This window comes from Perissodus microlepis, chromosome 6, assembly GCF_051167445.1.
Source record: "Perissodus microlepis isolate ML-2025 ecotype Zambia chromosome 6, ASM5116744v1, whole genome shotgun sequence".
Classification (NCBI taxonomy): domain Eukaryota; kingdom Metazoa; phylum Chordata; class Actinopteri; order Cichliformes; family Cichlidae; genus Perissodus; species Perissodus microlepis.
This window is the reverse complement of record NC_140466.1, coordinates 170,868-184,926: the sequence shown is the minus strand read 5'-3', so window position 1 is coordinate 184,926 and position 14,059 is coordinate 170,868. Positions and strand designations below refer to the sequence as shown.

General features: G+C 47.0%; 1 protein-coding gene across 3 annotated transcripts in view; it reads left to right on the top strand.

Moving 5' to 3' along the window:
• The first annotated feature begins 1,058 nt into the window (after positions 1–1,058).
• sos1 (son of sevenless homolog 1 (Drosophila)) overlaps positions 1,059–14,059 on the top strand; it is a 35,084-nt gene continuing 22,083 nt past the window's right edge. For 2 of the 3 annotated variants that reach the window (XM_084930114.1, XM_084930113.1), the window contains exons 1-9: positions 1,059–1,697; positions 8,269–8,394; positions 10,450–10,581; positions 10,659–10,823; positions 10,968–11,177; positions 11,303–11,446; positions 11,521–11,631; positions 12,002–12,100; positions 12,613–12,740. In XM_084930114.1, coding sequence (XP_084786240.1) covers positions 1,611–1,697; positions 8,269–8,394; positions 10,450–10,581; positions 10,659–10,823; positions 10,968–11,177; positions 11,303–11,446; positions 11,521–11,631; positions 12,002–12,100; positions 12,613–12,740 — 1,202 coding nt within the window. In that variant the 5' untranslated portion in view covers positions 1,059–1,610. The remainder of the gene's footprint in view (positions 1,698–8,268; positions 8,395–10,449; positions 10,582–10,658; positions 10,824–10,967; positions 11,178–11,302; positions 11,447–11,520; positions 11,632–12,001; positions 12,101–12,612; positions 12,741–14,059) is intronic. The other variant, XM_084930115.1, reaches the window with a different exon arrangement.

Sequence of the window (14,059 nt, the reverse complement as noted above, 5' to 3'; positions counted from 1 at the left end):
TTGAGTGCTCAGACTAGAAAAGCACCATATAAGAACCAGTCCATTTACTGTTCCAGTGAGAGCAGCCTTAAGCTCAAAGCTATTTTAAAAACCCACCCCTTCTTTACAGCTGCCTGTGGACACCAAAGGGTTAAAATATGCCCATTTATTGTCTAAATCCAGCCATCCAGTCAGATCATGGTGGCAGTAGGTTAAACAGCTATTCCAGAAACCAAGGTGTTGCCGGGTTAGATAATATATAATCTCTCCATCAGGTTATGGGTGCAGCTCAGTGTTGCAGGTGAAACAGAGAGATCTTTGGATCTGTGGAAAATATTAGTGTGTATCAGGAAGTCAGAACAGTCATTGCTGTAAATGATCCTGAGGTCCTGATTCATCGACATTTCTGTTTCCACGGGGCTGATGGTTGTGTGAGTCTTTGTCCAGCAGGGGCTAGCTCGTATTATGTCTGATACACACATATCTAAAAATGATTTTTAAGATTAGATAACCTAGATTAGTCCCACATGTGGGAAATTTGTTTTGTTACAGCAGTGGACAGTGCAAAGTTGCATAGAAAAATTAGAGAAAAAACACTGGAATAATATATCTATGAGATACTGTACACAATAGAATAGAATAAAATAAAAATAAAATACTATATACAATCGAATAAAATAGAATATAAATGCTATATACAACTGAGTATAATACAACGATGCCAGAAAGAGTATTGCACATAGTGTTATTGCACATGTGTGGATGTGTTTGATCAAGTCTTTGTTGTGGAGTCTGACAGCAGTGTGGAGGAAAGACCTGTGGGACCGAGAGATTTTCTTTTGTACATTAAGATTTTGTGTACTTTTTGATATTTTGGTGTTATTTTTAGTTTTGTATTTATTTATTTTTTAATAAATTTTGAATATTTTTGTTTCATATTTCATTTTTTTTTTTTTTTTGTTGAATTTGGAATCTTGTTAGTTATTTTTAGTCCTCACTTGTCGACATGGCTGCCAACGTCACTGTGACACGCGCAGTGAAGCACGCTATCCTGCGCAGGAGCCCCGCCCATATACGTCAGGACTCGCCCTGTACGCATGTGCAGCCGATACTCTACGGTTCCCCAGACTCTGGTGACAACAACCGCCCTCCGTTAGCTCACGGACTGTCCGCCTGTCAGGGGCCCGGGGCCGGACGCGCCGTCTGAGAGAGTCCGGGGGACATAGTGTGGGCAGCGGACGCTAAGCAAAAGCCACGACGCCGGAGTGTCGGTGAGCCTTTGGTCCGCACCGCCCGCCCGGTAACAACGCGCCCGCTGCCCGGCAGCTGCTGGCCGGTCGGTCCGTTTACCGAGCCGCCGCTAACGCTAGCAGGCGGGCTAACGCCGCGGCAGACCAGCGTCCCGGTGGCCGTTCGTCATGCTCTGCTCCCGGTGAGCGGAGCCGCGGGCAGCTGCTAGCCCGGAGCTAACGGCTAGCTCTCCGAGGATGGTCGCAGTGAGGGCGGCTGCTCTGGAGGATCGGCCCGGATGTTCTGAGCTTCACGGCTTCACCCGCCCTGCTGGACCCGGACTGCCGCTCACCGAACCGGGCGTGTGAGTCCGGCTGCTCAGACCCTCGGGAGCGGCAGCCATGCAGGCGGCGCAGCCGCAGTACGACTTCTTCAGCGAAGAGAACGGTCCGAAATGGAGAGGCCTGCTGGTGCCCTCACTGGAAAAGGTAAACACACACACGACCCCGAACAGAGAGACACAGACAGACCTTCAGGTGTGTGCAGGTGAGCTGTGTGTGTCCTGACGGTGCTCTGAGCAGGTGTTTGTCTCACCCGAGTCCACCCTCGGGTTGTGGTGCATCGTGGTTACTGAGCATCACGGTGGTCGGCAGGTAAAACTCCACAGAATGATGACAAGAGCTTCATCAGAGCCTTGTGTTGAGGCTGATCCACAAATACCTGGATCATTGTGTCCTCACCTGTTTAGAGGATCATCATCGTCAAACATCAGTCTGACCTCACACTGAAGGTGTTAGTAGTGAGGATGATGATGGTGGTTCCACAGAGGAGGGGCCTGAAAACCGAAGGCTCTTCCTCCCATTATACTTTTAAATTATTACTTTTAAAGGATTTTGAATTCTGGATTTAACAGGAAGCCAAAACAGGAGAAATATGCTCTCTCTTTCTAGTCCCTGTCAGGACTCTTGCTGCAGCATTTTGGATTAGCTGAAGGCTTTTCAGGGAGTTTTTAGGACTTCCTGATAATAATGAATTACAGTCGTCCAGCCTGGAAGTAATAAATGCATGAACTAGTTTTTCAGCGTCACTCTGAGACAGGATATTTCTAACTTTAGAGATGTTGCACAAATGGAAGAAAGCAGTCTTACATATTTGTTTAATATGTGCGTTGAAGGACATGTCCTGGTCAAAAATGACTCCAAGGTTCCTCACAGCGTTACTGGAGGCCAAGGTAATGCCATCCAGAGTATGAATCTGGTTAGATACCATATTTCTAAGGTTTTCAGGGCCGAGTACAATAACCTAAGTTTGATCTGAATTAAGAAGCAGAAAGTTAGCGGCCATCCAGGTCTTTATGTCTTTAAGACATTCCTGCAGTTTAACTCATTGGTGTGTGTTATCTGGCTTCATGGACAGATAGAGCTGGGTGTCATCTGCATAGCAGTGTAAATGTATGCTATGTCTTCTAATGATGCTGCCTAAGGGAAGCATGTATAATGTAAACAGAATTGGTCCTAGCACTGAACCCTGTGGAACTCCATAATTAACCTCAGTGTGTGAAGAGGACTCTCCATTTACATGCACAAATTGGAGTCTATTAGATAGATATGATACAAACCACTGCAGCACAGTACCTGTAATACCTACAGCCTGGTTGGAGATTGGCCTGTAGTTAGCAAAGAGCTGTGTGAACAGATGACTTTTACTCAGAAAGATCAATTGGAGAAAAAGAGTCTAACTTAACATCAATGGTACTAAGAGTAGCTGTAGATAATATTACATCTGTGGGATGATTATTGGTCATTTTTCCTCTAATGATTAAAATGTTATTTGTGAAGAAGTTCATGAAGTCATTACTAGTTAATGTTAAAGGGATGGTTGGCTCAACAGAGCTCTGACTGTTTGTCAGCCTGGCTACAGTGCTGAAGAGAAACCTGGGGTTGTTCTTATTTTCTTCAATCAGTGATGAATAGTAAGATGTTCTGGCTTTGCGGAGGGCTTTCTTATAAAGCAGCAAACTATTTCTCCAGGCTAAATGATGATCCTCTAAATTTGTGACACGCCATTTCCTCTCCAGATTACGAGTCATCTGCTTTAGGCTACGTGTTTGAGAATTATACCACGGAGTCAGGTACTTCTGATTTGAGACCTTAGTTTTCACAGGAGCTACAGTATCCAGAGTCGTACGTAGTGAGGAGGTGAAATTATTAACAAGATGATCGACCTCTGATGGGGTAGCGTTCAGGTAGCTGGAGGAGTTAAGCTGCTCCTCTGAGTTTGTTATCCCTGATATGAGGTAACTTCAACCCTGAGTCACTTACCATGGTAACAGACTGTGAACCTAACCTGATAACTGGCAGGTGTTATTCAATAAACACTGAGTTTCTCTGTGACTCCTCCCCTCCTGCTGCACCTGAACCAGCTGACTGACCCTCTCATTTGTTTCCTCGTTCATAGTTGCTGCCAACGCGCACAAAGGAGCAAAACCTGCTGCAGCAGTTTGTTTTTACAAAAACTGAAGTCCCAGATTAATGTTAGTTTGTTGGTTACTTAACATGAAGCTTTTGCAGTCATTCAGTCGCCAGTATAACAGGACAGATGCAGCGATGACATCACAGAGGCAGCGATGACATCAGAGTCAGATGTCTGTGGACACTGATGCTGTCAGTCTGTCAGTTTCCTTGCAAACATTTCACACTGATTGATGATCAATCGTCTGTCTTATTGCTCCAGTCGCTCTGATGGATAAACGTGCGTCACAGTTGGATCTTGGAGATGACGTGAAAATCTGAGTGAAGCTGACGCTGAAGTGACTTTAAGACTCTAACACAGAACTAAATGTGTTTAAAACCAAGTTTTAAGTGCAGCAGACAGCTAGGGCTGGGCCATATCAAACCGTTCACGGTAATACCGGTGTAATGTTGGGCAATGGTTAGAAAATGAAATATGGCGATAGAATATGGGTAAAACGCGCATGCGCAGTGCCTTTGTTTACATACGCACATGGCGGCGACGGAGAATGAGAAGGGCGAAAGTGGATCGTTGAATGAAACGGATGAACCAGAACTGGTTTGTAAAATGCTGAAGCTTCAGTGGTGGAACTGGTTTAGCTTTCGTCCGTCAGATACACAACAAAGCAGAGTTTTTGGTAGAGCATGCTAGCGGGCCGTCGTTATTACCGTGTTGTTTGGAAAATACGGCACACTTAAAATCAGTCCTTTGATTTTTCTGAAAGTCGACAGTGCCCCTTATAATCCCGTGTGCCTTATGTTTGAACTCTGGTTGTGTTTACTGACCTCGAAACGATTTTATGTGCACGGCGCTCGAAAATCTGTCAGATGTTTCAGTACGACTTTGCTAAGCTACGAAGCCGCACCGCTTACGGCTATCGTAGGCGGAGCCTCGCGGAGTGATACGTGCTGTGCTTCAACATAATATTACCGTATTGTGTGTGTATAACCTCTTAAGTTTTGTGGATATTATACATCAGGGGCGATTCTAGGATCAGAGCTTTGGGGGTGCTGCGCACCCAGAGAGCTGCCCATCCAGGCAAGGTAAACTTTACTCATCACGATAAGACTTCTTCCCCGTCTCTGTCAGTGCCTGCATCCTTAAATGTCTCCAGTTGTCCCGAGTTCCCTCTGACTGTCTCCTTAGTGCATTTAAACCCCTGTTCCTCCCTGCCCTCATCGTCTGTTGTCTTCGTCTCCGTTATCAGTCATCATAATTTTATCCTCTCTTTGCAAGTCTGCAAATTTCTTTGTTAAATCATAAGATTCTTAAATTCATCAAGTCTCTCTGTGCCTGGGTCCTCGTCACAAAACATGACATCACTGTTTTGTACATTTTAACACAATTTAATTCCACATTTGTGAAAGAAAAGCAAAACACTTTTTTGAAAAGTCTGTAACAAAACCATCAAATCTGATCAAGGTTATTTAAATGCTGCCAAAGAAGAATGGATTGGAATAAAAATACACATCCTAACCTTAATTACTGGGAGAATAATGAATGATGCTCATAGTGAGTAAGAAGTAAACTGAGTGCATTTTTTGGACAGAGATTCACTTTTAAAGTGTGTATAATACAATACAGATGCATAAAAAACCCTCCAAAAACAGAAGAGTCCTTGAAATGCACAAAATATTATTACAAAATTAGAAAACTGAGACACTTGGCCTCTGGTACAACGTATGAAAAGATCTTTACTGCAGATACTACTATGGCTCTGCAGATTTTTTTCTTTTCTTTTAACCTATGTCGCCTCAGCTTGAGGTTGGTAAATCTGTCTATCACATTTTGGTGGTCAAGTCTCTCAAGCATCTCTTTCTCAACTGACATCACAGCCAGGTGCTGGAGTCTGCTTTGACCCATGGTCCTTCTCAGCCAGGTATGGAGCTGATGAAAGACACTAAAAGACCTCTCACAGCTACAGCTGCTAACTGGGTTTGTTAGGGCAACCTGAATAACAGTTTTCAGTGCGGGGAAGATCCGATTATCCAGAAGATTGTACAATGTTAACATATCTGGGATGACACCAGCCTCACTCTTGAGCTTCAAAACGTTTTTGGCAACCGTGACTTCCTCTGACTGAAGCTCAACATGGTAATGCAGTGCCAAGGCTGACAACCCAGTTTGTTTTGCAGATTCTGTACAGCAGCTTTAATATAGGGAGGACACAACTTCCAGACTGTACGAGTAAAATTAGTTGTTTTTTTCTCTTTGTCAGTTTAACAGTTTCTGCCTGTCACTGTTCCCTGTCTGTTTCCTTACCTGGTTCTTCCTGACCTTGTACTTTCTCCTCACGTTCCCCTCTTTCCTCTCTCCCTCTTTGGACTGACAATCATACACAAATAGATTGTATTCAATTAGATTAAAAACTACTATTAAGATCACTAATAAAAAGTCCTCTCTCAGTGTACTTTCAACCAAAAGGCAAATAACCAAACCACATGTACATCTAATAAAGGATATAAATACTGAAACACTGATCCAACATTATTCTTGATTGACGGATCATTTGATCTTAGACTTTTACCTGAATTTGGCTCCTTTTTTTTGAAAAAACTTCCTCATATCCATTATGAACCTGGCTGTCTCTGTACACACACACACACACACACACACACACACACACACACACACACACACACACACACACCAGGAGTTATAAGGTTAATGGGCATCCAGTCAGTTAGCTAGTTAGTACTTTGGGTTCAATATCGGCACATATGACAAAATAACCAGCTTCTCTCATTACATTTCAAACAGGACAGTGGTAACAACAGCAGGCTACAGACAATTTAAAGTTTTAGGTTTTAACCCTTGGATGCACAACCTACCAACACCTACACTCCACGAGTGTAGGTGTTGGTGGATGACTGGTTGTGTAAAGCGCTTTGGGGTCCTTAGGGACTAGTAAAGTGCTATACAAATACAGGCCATTTACAACTGTATTAGTGCAAAAAAACCCATCAATGTATTTTCACTTAAACAAGCAGCTGTTTTTTATGTGCATTAAAGTTATATAAAAATTTAACAGTGCAAATGCAAATTCCTCGCTGACAGTTTAACCAAAAGGCATTTCCAGTGGAAACTGGCCGACATATCCTCAGCATAACCATGTATAATATCCACAAAACTTACAAAGAGGTTATACACACACAACACGGTAACATTATGTTGAAGCACAGTACGTATCACTCCGCGAGGCTCCTGCCTACGATAGCCGTAATGCTCCGACAATCCATCAAGCGGTGCGGCTTCGTAGCTTAGCAAAGTCGTACTGAAACATTTGACAGATTTTCGAGCGCCGTGTACATAAAATCGTTGCGAGGTCAGTAAACACAACCAGAATTCATACATAAGGCTCACGGGATTATAAGGGGCTCTGTCGACTTTCAGAAAAATCAAAGGATTGATTTTAAGTGTGCCGTGTTTTCCAAACAACACGGTAATAACGACGGCCCGCTAGCATGCTCTACCAAAAATAGTGCTTTGTTGTGTATCTGACGGACGAAAGCTAAACCAGTTCCACACCACTGAAGCTGCAGCATTTTACAAACCAGTTCTGGTTCATCCGTTTCACTCAACGATCCGCTTTCGCCCTTCTCATTCTCTGTCGCCGCCATGTGCGTATGTAAACAAAGGCACTGCGCATGCGCGTTTTACCCATATTCTATCACCATATTTCATTTTCCTATCGTTGCCCGACATTATACTGGTATTACCGTGAACGGTATAATATGGCCCAGTCCTAGTCAGTTATATCATTATCGCAAATTTTCAAATGTATATCGTGATAAATATTTTTGGTCATATCGCCCTGCTCTAGCAGACAGTCTGATTGTAATCTGATTACATTTCATGTTGAAATGCATTCACAGATTGAAGCTCAGTCATTTAGACAGCATTTTGAGGCTTCAGAGCGTCGGCAGGTTTTCCACTGACAATCACCTGAATCGTTTTCAGCAGCTCGACCCAGAACGGGAGCGTGTGCTCCGTAACAGATCAGCAAACTGTCCGAGTTCCAGATCCAGAGTGGATCACGTTTACAATCGTGGATTCAAGTTTTATTGTCTTATACAGAGAAACAGTATTGGAACATTTACCTGTAATGAAATTCTTCCTCAGCTTTACATGAACATTAGAAAGTGTACAGCTATATCAAAGAAGGAAAATAATAATAATATAAAAATACCAAAGTATTAAATATTAACAATCGTTTGGTATTTACAGTTTGTGCAAAACTGCGCAGTGAGGATTTCAGTTTTATTTATAAAGCACGAAATGACAACGACGGCCACCTCAGGGCGCTTTATGTTGGAAGGTAATAATAATAATGTCCAGTTCTGATCACATTCAGCAGCTTCTTCTGCATTTATGACCTGAATTCCTGATTTCAAATGTCTCGTCCTTCCAAACTTAAATATCTAAAATCTGTAAACGCTGAGACATTTGTAAACGTTGCATTCATGAGCTGCCCAGCACATTTATTAGTAACTGTCAGGAAGCCACGAGCCATCAGTGACGCTATGACTGATCTGTGTGTGTGTTCAGGTACTGAACCAGGTGCATCCTAACCTGGTGTCCCAGCAGGAGGCGCTGCAGTACGTGGAGGAGCTGATCCTGCAGCTGCTCAGTATGCTGTGTCAGGCTCAGCCGCGCACGTGCCAGGACGTCGAGGTGAGACGGACGCACGCTAACGATAATGCACACCAGGTTCTTTCTGTGTTTACTGTCATTTTTACCATTTAAATAAAGTTTTGATGTTTGCGTCAGAAGTCAGCTGGAAGCAGCTGAACAGCCAATCACATGAGTTCCTGATGATGACATCACTGTGAGGCCGAGGTGGGATCGGCGGCTGCGATGACGTAACGAGGTGCTGTCTGGGAAAAAAAAAACAAAACGCCACGCTGTTGGCGTTTTAATCCTCAACCCGATCCCTGATATTTGACCTTTGACCCCTGACCTTTGACCCCTGACCGTTCCTCAGACTCACATCCTGTGTGTGTTCGTGTTTGGTGACACGTGCCATCCGTTGATCGCGCTCACAGAGGTCACCTGATCCCTCAGGCTGCATCATGTGACAGAACATGATGTCGTGTAAGTGCTGGACATGTGACCAAGCAGCAGACGGTCTAGTGAAAAGCACAGCTGCCGACCGGCTGCACCGCACACCTGGACAGGTGTAAGGATGTAAGTCAGTGCTACCCCTCGATACCAGTACTCGTCAGTGCTGTGACCGATACTCGTCGTCCTGGTTCCTTGTGATTGTTGCCGAGCAGGTGTGAACACCGAGGGTTAATCTCCGCACAGGTGCCGTTACCTGAGCTGAACCTGAGTAATAGAACGCACCGTTTCAGCTCACGCCTCCTAGAGTATTGATGGCACTGACTTCATCTTCATCGTGCGTCTGTGTGTTCCCAGCACTCGCTCTTCCTCGCCTCAGTGGTCCCGGAGCTGCTCGCAGGTCCATCCGTGGTCTGTGCAGGATCACAGAATCCACCGGCCTGCTCCTCACCAAACATTGCGCTCCTCTCCTTTGGGTCAGTGGACCCGATGCGTCACGTTGTCATGGCGCTCCTTTGTTTTTCCTCATCGTCCACAGCTCAGCGTTTGAATCATGGATGTGACTCAGGCTCTTGGATGACATCAAGGATTTAGGACAGGAGGCGGTTCTCCAGAAACGCCGAGTGCAGTCAGAGTCTCCAGTTTGTAAAATCCACTTCCGTGAAGCCAGACGGAGCTGATCGTTAGGCAGGTTTCTTCCTGTTTCCCTTCCCACCGTCAGCCTGCTCACAGAGAGTTTTCTCTGTACTGCTCTTTACCTTACAGCGTAAAGCGCTTTCAGGCGACTGTTGCTGCGATTATATAAATAAGTTGAATCAAGAGACCCGTCAATAACCGAGCCGTGACGACAGAATAACCTCGGGTTATTGGCTCCCTGCATCCACTCAGAGCACAGGACAGGTGTGCTGTGCCGTGTGATCAACTATACCCATGGCTTCAACCCAGAAACCACATCAGATTTGGGCCGTGCGATATGACCCGGTTATCTCCCGATAACCTTATCTGTCACTAAATGTGCTTTTTCTGTAACTCGACCTGTGTGAGGCGTTTTCAGCGCAGTGTTCTGACCGATGCATGAAACCATCTGTTTTCAGATAGAAGTTGTAACGGCCGCCATTTTCTTTGTGAGTCTTTCTACACGGCGTGCGGGGAAACGCCCGTTCTAGCGTTTGAGTCTGAGGTTGGTTTGGAGCACCTGACGGCTCTTTGTTGCTTCTCGTCCGTAAACTCTCTCCACTCTCTGTCACCTGAGAAGAGCTTTGTGCTGTTTGAGTCTGAGGTGGCGCCGGTTTGTGCCAGAACTTACATTGTGCAGTTTTCCGGTCCGTGTCAGACGTTTCATAACCAAACCGTGTCCGCGCAACAGAGGCGGCCCTCGCTTAGGAATAAGGTCCTGGATTTGTGTGGACTGGTCCGTCTGTTTGCAGCTACCTGGTTCTGCCTGGTCTAAACTGGTCGTGCTGGGATTCTCTGTCCCCGCATCCATAAACGGTGGATTTTGCGTCACCGTGAAACAAACGATAGTGTATAATGTGAAAGCTGTTTTCATTTCGTCATATCGCACAGCCCTGCTCAGATCAGGTGTTGTTTGGTTCATATCGGCCCAGCCAAGGCGTGCAGGCTACCGGAGTCCGCTTCGTGTCCTGAACCCGCCCCTTTTCTCTCCAGGAGCGCGTGCAGAAGAGTTTTCCTCACCCGATCGATAAGTGGGCACTCAGTGATGCTCAGAGCGCCATTGAGAAGAGGAGGAGGAGGAACCCGCTGGCGCTGCCTGTTGATAAGATCCATCCCCTGCTCAAGGTACATTTCTTCATCATATGGCTTACGCACATTTCCCATGGTGCCTTGAGTGTGTTCACCACGGTGCTGTGCTTTAGGAGGTGCTGGGCTATAAGATCGACCACCAGGTGTCCGTGTACATGGTCGCCGTCCTGGAGTACATCTCTGCGGACATCCTGAAGCTGGCAGGAAATTACGTGAGGAACATTCGACACTATGAGATCTCCCAGCAGGATATCACCGTGGCCATGTGTGCCGACAAGGTCGCACACGCACACGCACACAGCAAAATACAACACAGTCCGAGTGAAAGCTCCACACCGTGCAGCCGCTCAGTCCGTCTCATGGTTTGGAGGAACCTTTAAACTCTGCGTGTCTCACCTGTAGGTCTGTGTGTCGCTGTGCAGGTGTTGATGAACATGTTTCACCAGGACGAGGAGGACATCAGCGGCTTCCCGCTAATGGATGAGGAGCCATCAGCCAATGAGGAGCAGAGTTACTACGAGCTGGTGAAGAGCTTCATGGCGGACTGTCGGCAGTACCTGAGGCAGCTCAACCTGATCATCAGGGTGTTCAGGGAGCCCTTCAACTCCAACTCCATGCTCTTCTCCCAGCACGTATGTCTGCCGGTGACATCACTAACTGGTCTGGTGATTGGTGACACTGTTGTGAGTGACGATGATGTGTTTGATCCATGACATTCTCAAGTTGGTGTAATTGATGAGTCTCTGATCAATTGCAGGATGTGGAGAGCATCTTCAGTCGGATCCTGGATATCCACGAGGTGACGGTGAAGCTGCTCGGTCTGATCGAGGACACGGTGGAAATGACCGGTGAGGGAAGTCCTCATCCTCTGGTGGGGAGCTGCTTCGAGGACCTGGCTGAGGTCTGTACGCCTGTGGATTGATCTGTTGATCGATCGGTTGTCTGCTTGAGAATGACGTGAGCTTTGATTGGCAGGAGTTGGCTTTCGACCCCTATGAGACGTACGCTCAGGACATGCTGCGCTCTGGCTTCCATGAACACTTCCTCAGTCAGGTGTCCAAACCTGGAGCTTCCTTCCACCTGCAGGTGAGGCCAGTACTCTGATTACAATGGTTCTGTCAGAGAAGGTGAAAGCAGACCTTTCTGACCTTTGACCTCTTTGCTCTGAGGTTCTGGGATCAGTTAAATAAAAAAAATAAAGCCTGTAGTGTTTCCTGCACATTCGTTGGCTAACGACTTATCAATCACAAGTCGTTAGCCAATGAGCGCGCTTTCACAGGCAGAGCCACCTTTCCTCTGATGTCATAAGACAAACAGATGAGCGGGTGCAACGTCAGCTGATTATCATGTGAGACGAACCTCTGCTCAGGTGTCCAGCATGTTGATAGAGATCGGCGTGTGCGGTGGGTCACGTGACCGCTGATGATGAAGCGTCTGTCTGTCTGTCTGTCTGCAGTCCATCTGCGAGGGCTTTAAAGAGGCCGTTCAGTACGTTCTGCCCAGGCTGCTGCTCACACCTGTTTACCACTGCCTGCACCTGTTCGAGATCCTCAAGGTGAGTCTCCTGACAGTGATGTTTGTACATGTGTGTTAAATCCCGCTGCGCGTTTCTGCTTCCACCCGCAGAGATCAACAGAGGCGATGCCGAACACACAAGTGCACCTGTAACTCACCTGCCTTATACACGCACTATAACTGTATCACACCTGGTCATAGCACCGCCTTATGATGTGGCGGTATCCTGCCACAGAGCATTCCCTGCAGGTCGGCAGTGGCTGAGCACATGAAACTGGTCCCAGGTGAACCCAGTCAGGTGCGGTGATGGCACGCACCAGTCTCCCGTGGAGCCGGTCCAGGTCTGGGACTTTCCACTGCGGCCGTAAGAGGCTTTGCCCCTCTGAGGGCAAATCTCTGAAATACCTCCAGTCATGTAGCGCAGATTATTTCACAGCTGAGGGCTCACGGGGGGGCAGAGGGAGTCCTGGACTCTGATTGCACAGCACAGGTTTTGTTCTTAGTTCTCTGTCTGATGGAGGTAGTTAGCCCCTCCCCCCTCTGTTTCCACAGCAACTGGAGGAGAAGAGTCAGGATGACGAGGATAAAGAGTGTCTGAAACAGGCCATCACGGCTCTGCTCAACCTGCAGAGCAGCATGGAGAGGATCTGCTCCAGGAGCCTGGCCAAGAGGAGGCTCAGGTACGCACACCTGCACACAGACACACACGTGCGCGATGGACGGGCAGAGGGCATGAGTAGAAATGATAATAAGAACCTCATGACCGACAGCAGGTTATTGATCTTTACCTGTTCATCAATAACTAATAATCAGTGTCAGGCGTGTAGACCACACGAGGACTGCTCCTTCACCTGTTCATGGCAAAGAGTCAGCCTTCACACCTGAGTGTGAGATCTCCGAGCCGAACCAGGACAGAACCAGAACCGGCCGAGTTCAGCTGTAACTGCCGGGCAGCAGCTCGCACTCTGCACAAACACTGTGGGTGGGACTCCGCCCATCCTCTGCGTTTCCCTTTGGACCAAAATAGAGCAGGATGGGGAGGGGAGGGTTCGTTAGGGTCGCCGGTGGGGGGGGTGGCGGTGTTTGGAGGAAGTGGCGTAAGCGCGAGGGCAGCTTATTGTTCTCTGTTAGAAAGAAAAGAGCTCAGAGAGAGAGAGAGGGGAAAAGCTGCTGCTGCCGCCCGCTCAGTAAAGTTTCTCCTTTATTACACGACAAACGAGCAGGCGGAGGACCCACGGTCGATGACTGGCAGGCGGACATGAGGACGTAGGTGACCTCTCTTTGTTCTCTCGTGTTTTCCTGCAGGCGTGATGGTGGTAGACAAAGAGCGGTGGAGGTAAACTGGAGGAAAGCGGCTTAGATACGACCTGTTAGTGTTTTTGTTTGTAGTAGTTGATGCTAAGGAGCCAACAGCTAACGAGGGGATTGGCTGGTTTTAAGTTTGAGACGTGGAGCGTTCAGCATCAGGCTCAGAAGAAATGATGATACGAGAAATGTAATGGAGGTGTGGTTAAACTGATGCCCCGCCCACCAGCAGGGATGCTGCTTTGAACTGCATTCTGCATGCTCCCTCTTCTCCATAGCCTGGTGGAAACGGCGTCTGAATCTCCGTTTCTGATTGGTCAGAGCACAGAAGTTTTTGTTCCACCCTAACTCTGAGGAGGTGGAGGTGTTTCCCTCTGTGGCTGAGCACCACCTGTCTGGCTGATAAACTGAATACAGCGCAGACCGCCGTCCTCCATCTCTTCACTGACGAGTTACAGAAGAGCTGCTGTAGCTCACAGAGAAACAAACTGGAAAGATTTATATCAGCCTGTGAGGCGGGTGGAGGGAGATGGTGGTGCAGTTGGATTCATCGCTGGTTAGACAAAGATGTGTTTCATAACTCTGAACAACAGATTTTTAAATCCGTCCCGCTGAGACTGAAGTGCAGGTGTCAGGTTTTAGTCATCGACAGTTTAGCACTTGCTGCCATGTTCAGAGCTGACTGGGTGACGTG